This window comes from Lolium perenne, chromosome 5 (genome assembly GCF_019359855.2).
Source record: "Lolium perenne isolate Kyuss_39 chromosome 5, Kyuss_2.0, whole genome shotgun sequence".
Lineage (NCBI taxonomy): Eukaryota > Viridiplantae > Streptophyta > Magnoliopsida > Poales > Poaceae > Lolium > Lolium perenne.
In genome coordinates, this window is record NC_067248.2 from 88,831,633 (window position 1) to 88,839,013 (window position 7,381).

Below are 7,381 nucleotides of genomic sequence, written 5' to 3' on the forward strand. Positions count from 1 at the left end.
ACTCTGGTACATGGCTAATCCAAATTCGAAAACTCGCCTACTATAGTAGTAGAGATATTAACTTTGATATAGTGAATAATGTAACTAGTGAACATAGTTCAAATTAGATACGACAAATATAGTTGGAGCTAAACGACTATTTATTACAGTACTACTCTTCTTCTTTTTTTCTTTTTTTTTGCGGGTAAAACTGGACCTTTATTAGAGCATGTCTAACAGACCTCTTATTTTTCTACCCCTTAAAACACGAGTAGAGGGTCCTGTATTCACTTTTCGCTGGCCGAAAACTTGTCCGAGCTAGCAGACCCCGTATCCCCACACCGTAAAATAGAATCCTACGGAATATTCTGTTTTCAGCGGCGGCGCGCGGGTGGCTATGGCGGCGGCGCGGGGAAAACGGTTGGGAATTCTGAAATGTCCGCGCGCCCTAGTGAAATGGGATGAGGGGTTGGCCCTGTATTCAGCCTCCCGCCCCGTACAAGTAAGGGGCGAAGAGCCGCCTCGTAGCCAAAACTGTAAAAAATCGACGCAGGGGCCTGTTTACGGGGTCTGCTAGACGGCCGGGTAGCGCCCAACCCCTTATTTTAGCGGTTATTATACGGGTTTAGCCCTTTTAAGGGGTCTGTTAGGCATGCTCTTAGACAGTAGGGCTTACAAGGGACTCACACTCAATCTCCTGAAGCGCAACAACAGGTCCTGAGCCGAGCCAAGTTACAGTACTACTACGCATAGTTCTTGCAAATTTTGCGAGAACATGACCAACCCTAACCTGTCCACGATCACCTTTACAAAGGAGCAAGGTCTACTAGCAGAAACTAAAACTTTTATCTCTGAAACTACATGACTATGGATAGACCGATCCATCCCCGGAGCTTGAATCATCGAAACCATTTGTGCCGAGTCTGTGTCAATGATGACCGGAAGGGAGGAATGAGCCAGGGCAAGATCCAGCCCGACCAGACACGCTTGTAGTTCTGCCTCTAGCGGTTCAATACAGGGGCTGATCCACTTGCATGCAGAGAAGACAATCACACTCGTGTCATCTCTGAGCATCATGCCTGCTCCACCAACACCATCCTTGAAGGATCCATCAATTGTAAGCTTAACGGATCCAGCATTTGGTTTAAGCCAGGGTTTTGCGGGCATCACCTAACGAACGACAGTAGAGGTGGGGAGCGCGGTGACGATCGGCAACTTCCCCTTCAAGATGGCCTCTGTCGAATGTGCCTTGACATCATTCAGCAATCGACTATAGCTGAGAAGAAAGCTCCTGGAGCTTGCTGGGCTGGGTAGAGGTTTTGAATGTGTGACCTCATTACGAGCATGCCAAACACGCCAGGCCACCAGTAGTGTGGTATCAATCGCATCAGCTGGCAGGTTGGCGATCACAGACCGAAACCAAGGTCGGTTTTGGGCCCAGAATAAATCCTCGGAGGGGAGAATCCATGAAGCACGCATACACCTCCACAAATTAAGGGCATGGGGACAACGAGATAGGGCGTGTCGTGTATCCTCTTCCTCCAATCCACAGATCAGGCATGTACCAGTAACTGGAATATGCCTCTGACGTTTGTTTCCCTCGGTGGCCAGAGCTTCCAAGGCAGCATTCCAAGCAAAAAAATTAACTTTCGGAGGTACATTAGCCCTCCAAATCTTCCGCCAACAAATATCGTCTCCCTCTGGCTGTGCACTAGATGATGCAAAGTTAGTATGTGCAGGAAGCTCGGAGATTCCTAGCTTGTACGCGCTACTGACAGAGAAAACACCATTCTTTTCTGGCATCCAGGCAATAACATCATCAGCCCCTATCCTCGAGGGTTTAATGGCCAAAATTGCGTCTGGGTCCACCGGGAGGAAGGTGGAGTGAATGATCGGAATGTTCCAGCTTCCATCTACTCCCAAAAGTTCAGAGACCAAGCGTATACGGCTCCTTCTTCTCGGAGAAAAAACTTTCCCATATGAATTTCTGGGGATCCAACTGTCCCGCCACACCCTAATTTGCTTACCATTTCCAACCCTCCAAACTAGACCTTTTTTCAGAAGCTCAAGACCATGTGTGATGGTTGTCCAGGTACTCGAAAGATTGCCAGAAAAAAACAGTATCGCTGAGAACTCCATGCGGGTAATACTTGGACTTCAAAACCCAGGCGCATAAGCTATTGGGAAAGGCGATCAGCCGCCACGCCTGCTGAGCCAATAAAGCTTGGTTGAAGATTCTCATGTCCCTGAAACCTTGACCTCCTTGATATTTTGTTTGTATCAATTTATCCTAGCTCACCCAATGGGTCTTCCTCTTTCCATGCTCCACGCCCCACCAATAATCTCGGATCAGCCTAGTTAATTCATCACATAGGGTAAACGGCAGTTTAAAAACACCCATGACATACGTAGGTATTGCTTGTGCCACAGCTTGAATAAAGATTGCACGAGCACTCTGTGACATCCAGTCATAGCCACAGTCCATCAATTTCTTGCTTAGACGAGCCTGCAAAATCTCAAAACGCCCCGTATGCATTCTACCAGAAGGGGTGGGCAGCCCTAAGCACTTGTCCTCAAATTATACAGTGATCACTTGGAGTGTATTACGAATTTCCAGTTGCACCTCTTGAGCCACCGAGGCAGCAAAGGAGATAGAACATTTACTAGGATTGATTAACTGCTATGTTCCAGCTTCAAAAATCTCCATAACATGCTTGATACGTGCAGCTTCTTCCGTGGTAGCTCGGAAAAATAGCAATGTATCGTCCGCGAACAACAAGTGAGAGATACCAAGGGCACTCCTACAATTTTTAATAGGGGAAATACCACGATGCTGGACTTCATGTGACAATAACGAAGACAGACCATCAGCCACAAATAAAAATGGAGAGGGGGACAAGGGGTCTCCTTGTCTTAGACCGCGCGTAGGAGAAAATGCTTCCAATAAGGTCCCATTGAATTTTATCGAATACCTCACAGTGGTAACACATGCCATTATCCATTGTATCCAACTGTGAGAAAACCCCATCTTTTTCATTGTCTTCTCCAAAAACGCCCAGTCAACTCTATCATAGGCCTTTGATAAGTCCAATTTGTATGCGCAAAACTTCGAATTCGTAGGGGATCCATGCTCCATAAAATGCAAACATTCAAAAGCAAGCAAAGCATTGTCAGTAATGAGTCTCCCAGGAACGAAGGCACTTTGATTTTCTGATATGACACCTTCCAGCAAAGGTCGTAGCCTATTAACCAAGCACTTAGAAACCACTTTATAGATCACATTGCAAAGGCCAATTGGCCTATAGTCTTTTAGCTCCAAGGGATCATCAGTTTTTGGAATCAAAAACAATACAGGTATCGTTGACCCCCTCCGGCATATTTCCAGTGGCAAAGAACTGTTGAACCGCCTTAATAACATCATCACGCATGATATATATCCCAATTCCGTTGGTAGAACCGGGCCGGGAAGCCATCAGGCCCAGGCGCCTTAAGCGGCCCAATCTGAAATAGTGCGTCAGAAATTTCCTTCACCGAAAAATCCTTGCACAACTTTGTGTTCATATCCTCATCAATTAACTCCTGGGTGAGTGCAATAATCGGAACACCATTGATGGTAGGACCACGAGTGTACAAGTGTTTGAAGAAGGACATTATCGTACGTTCCATGTCCGAAGGCACCATTTTAATGGCACCACCGACATCCTTAAGTTTTGTAATTTTATTTCTACGGGCATGCCACTTAGCTTTCTGATGAAAGTACATCGTATTACGGTCACCTTCACGAAGCCAATCAATGCGGGAGCGCTGAAGCCACAACATCTCCTCCTTGTAGAGGAGCTCATTCATAGCATATGTTGCCTCTCTAATAACCGAGCTATCGGCACCTGAAGCAAGCAGTATCTTGATGTGTTCTCTCATACGGTTCAATTCCCTGGTGACATTGCCAAATTTCCTTTTACCCCAAGACTGTAGCTTGTCCATTGTTTGGCGCAGCCCTTCCCTAATTGAGCCAAGATCATGAACGTTCCCCATGTCCTTCCAAGCTGCTTCAATAACCTCCTTCATTGAAAATACTGAAATCCCTAATGAAAATACGGTTACACCTGTTAATTTACCTGAGACTGATGATCCTGATGAAGATTATGTGGAACTTGATGATGATTTTATTGATAAATATAATGCTACTACTAGTACAAGTAACCTTAAAAAGCTTCTTGCACAACATGCTGTTAGATATAAACTGTCTCCTGATCCTAAATTTGTCACATCTCCTATAAACATTAAGGATAAGGATTATGATTTTTCTCTTCATTTATCTCATATATCTATTGTTGAGAAAACACCTTTTTGTGGTACTGAAAAAGAAAGTGATGTAGAGCACATGAATGAGCTTTCTACTTTAAGTAGCTTGTTTTCTGATGATGTTAAGATGCGTACTTATTTTGTTGCTAAATTTTTTCCTTTCTCATTAAAGGATGATGCTAAGATTTGGTATAATATTTTGCCTCCTGATTCTATTGATAGTCCAAGTTGTTTGCTTGATGTTTTCTTTCAAAAATATTTTCCTGCTAGTGCTCAACATATTGCTCTGCAGAAAATTTATAGTTTCGACCAAGAAGATGGGGAGAAATTGCCTGAAGCTTGGGCAAGGTTTTGCTCTCTTATTAGAGCTCGGCCTGGACATGATTTGGAAAAGCATGATTTACTTGATATATTTTATAGTGGACTAACCATTGAGTCTAGGGCATACCTGGATAGTTGTGCTGATTGTGTTTTCAGGAAAAGAGTTGAACAAGATTCTCAACGAACTAAAGAAACTAGTGGTCCCTCTAAGAAAAAGAAAAAGAAACATAAAACTGTTGTAGAATCTTCTGAACCTGTTAATGATCCTAATAGTATTTCTATTTCTGATGCTGAAACTGAAAGTGGTAATGAACATGATAAAGATAATGATAAGAATGATGTTTCCGATAAAAAAGAGATTGAAAATGAACCTGAAAAGCATGCTAAAAATAAAAAGTACACTAAAGAAGATTTTATTGCTAAGAAACATGGTAATGAAAGAGAACCTTGGGTTCAAAAGAAAATGCCTTTTCCTGCTAAGAAACTAAAGTCAAAGGAGGAGGAACACTATAATAAATTTTGTGATTGGATGAAACCTTTGTTTTTGCAAATCCCTTTGACTGATGCTATTAAATTGCCTCCTTATTCAAAGTATATGAAAGATATTGTCTCTAACAAAAGGAAAATTCCTAATGAGGAGATTTCCACTATGCTCGCTAATTACTCTTTCAATGGCAAGGTTCCAAAGAAGCTGGGAGACCCAGGTATACCAACTATCCCTTGTTCCATCAAGAATAATTATGTTAGAACTGCTCTATGTGATTTGGGAGCAGGAGTTAGTGTGATGCCTTTCTCTCTTTACAAGAGACTTGATTTAGATAAGTTGATACCAACCGATATATCTTTGCAAATGGCTGATAAATCTACTGTTGTTCCTGTTGGCATATGTGAAGATGTTCCTGTTCAAGTTACTCAAAATTGCTTAATATTAACTGATTTTGTTGTGTTGGAAATGCCTGAAGATGATAATATGTCTATTATTCTTGGAAGACCCTTTCTTAATACTGCAGGGGCTGTTATTGATTGCAATAAAGGAAAAGTCACTTTCAATGTTGATGACAAGGAACATACTGTCTATTTTCCCAAGAGGATTGATAAAGTATATGGAGTTAATACGATTTTTAATTTGAGAACTATCAAGGTGGGAACTATTGATTGTCCTATATATGAGCCTAAAGAAGAATATCAAACTATTGTGATTGGATCCATATCAATTCAATATAAGGTAACGTGATTGATTTGAGGTTTATTTCTTCTTATGTCATGTAAAATTTATTTGGTAGCAAGACTTGATCAACCTTGTTAACAATTATATTTTAAATGCATGAGAGAGCTAAACAACACTTCTTTCTTTCTCCACTTGTTTTACTTGTTGTAGTACTACTTGTTTTGCAAGATGCTTTAGTCGTTTAAAATTTTGGAAATCTTTTTCCTACCCTGAAATAATTATTTTAACACTCAGAAATATGCATTTTTCGAAATTTTCAAAAAATTACAAAAATTATACCGTTGGTCCTATTTTTCGAAATGCAACCTGGGAGTGCCTGGGGCTGACCAGTGGGGCACCCCAGGGCGGCACCCCATGTGCCAGCGCGGCCTAGAGGGGGGGCGCGCCACCCTCTGGTGAGGGCCCCTCCTGGCCCCACTTAGTCATCCCTTCCACTCATTGAACTCTCTCTCCCGAAAAAACTCGTACCAGTTCGTTCTCACTCGCGTTTTCGCCCAAGAGCTCGGGATTTTTCGATCTCCTTGCTCATCCCATCTTTGTTGCTGAAATTTGGAGCATTTGTTCTCCGGTATGTGACTCCTTCGATTATCCAATTATAATTTTGAATGGTTGAGTATATCTTGAGAAATTTGCTGCTGTAGGTGACATGTTAAGTGAGCTTGCATGCTTGATTCAAGTTGTAGAAATGAGTTTTGATGCATGTTTAGTACTCTAGCAAGTTCCTATAGTAGTTTCCCTCAATTATATATCTTGAAATCAAGTTTTATAATGATTGTTGAAAAATTTCAGAAAATGGAGTGGAATAGACATCAACTCAATCAACATGAATTGGAGGTGCATGAAGTTATGAGAGTCCACCGTGAAGAGGGGGTATACCCCTCCTACTACCCATGCACCGATTTCATGAAGAGTGCAGGGATCTTCCAGGATGTTCAAAGTCTAATTTCTAATGCAGGGTTAGAAGATTTTGTTGTTGGTGAACCTTACCAATATGCAAAACTAACCATGTCAGTGGTGCAGAATTTTGAATACCATTGGTCCCAACCTAACCCCATGGTTCAATATAAAATCTACAATAAAACTATCAACTTGCCTCTTGATGATTTTTGTGCAGTTATCAAAGTGCCACAGTGGGGATCATGTGAGAAGATTAGAGGGCAGCCACCGCAACTCTTAAAACTTTACGAGATGATCTGTCAAGGGAGAAGCTTCTCAGATGAGAGTGGTAAAATTCGTAGTATTCAACTCCCATCTATTCGCTATTTTGCTTACTTTATCACCAAGTGCGTCCTTGCTAGAAAGAATGCAAATAAGTTATCCATCCATGATTTGGTTTTCTTAGCTGCTGCATTGCAACGTGATAGAACTTAAAATTTGGGTGCTTTGATAGCTTTTAGGCTTGCCACTAACCGTGATAAAGGAGGAATTTGTGGGGGTCTCATTGCCTCTCGTTTGCTAGCTATGCATGGTGTAGAACCTCACCCTCTTGATATTCAGCTCTCCGTAGAGAAACTTGATATTGTTTCCATGATAAAACATGACTTTGTTTCT

The 7,381-nt window shown here is 42.0% G+C and overlaps 1 protein-coding gene across 1 annotated transcript; it reads right to left on the reverse strand.

The window, feature by feature from the left end:
• Nucleotides 1-3,399: 3,399 nt before the first annotated feature.
• Nucleotides 3,400-4,011, reverse strand: LOC139831544 (uncharacterized). Its single transcript, XM_071820840.1, has one exon. It carries the CDS (start codon nt 4,009-4,011, stop codon nt 3,400-3,402), a length of 612 nt encoding a protein of 203 aa, XP_071676941.1.
• Nucleotides 4,012-7,381: the final 3,370 nt, after the last annotated feature.

Excerpts from the sequence above, each read along its gene's own strand:
- LOC139831544 (XM_071820840.1), bottom strand. The coding sequence starts at position 4,011 with ATGGGGAACGTTCATGATCTTGGCTCAATTAGGGAAGGGCTGCGCCAA.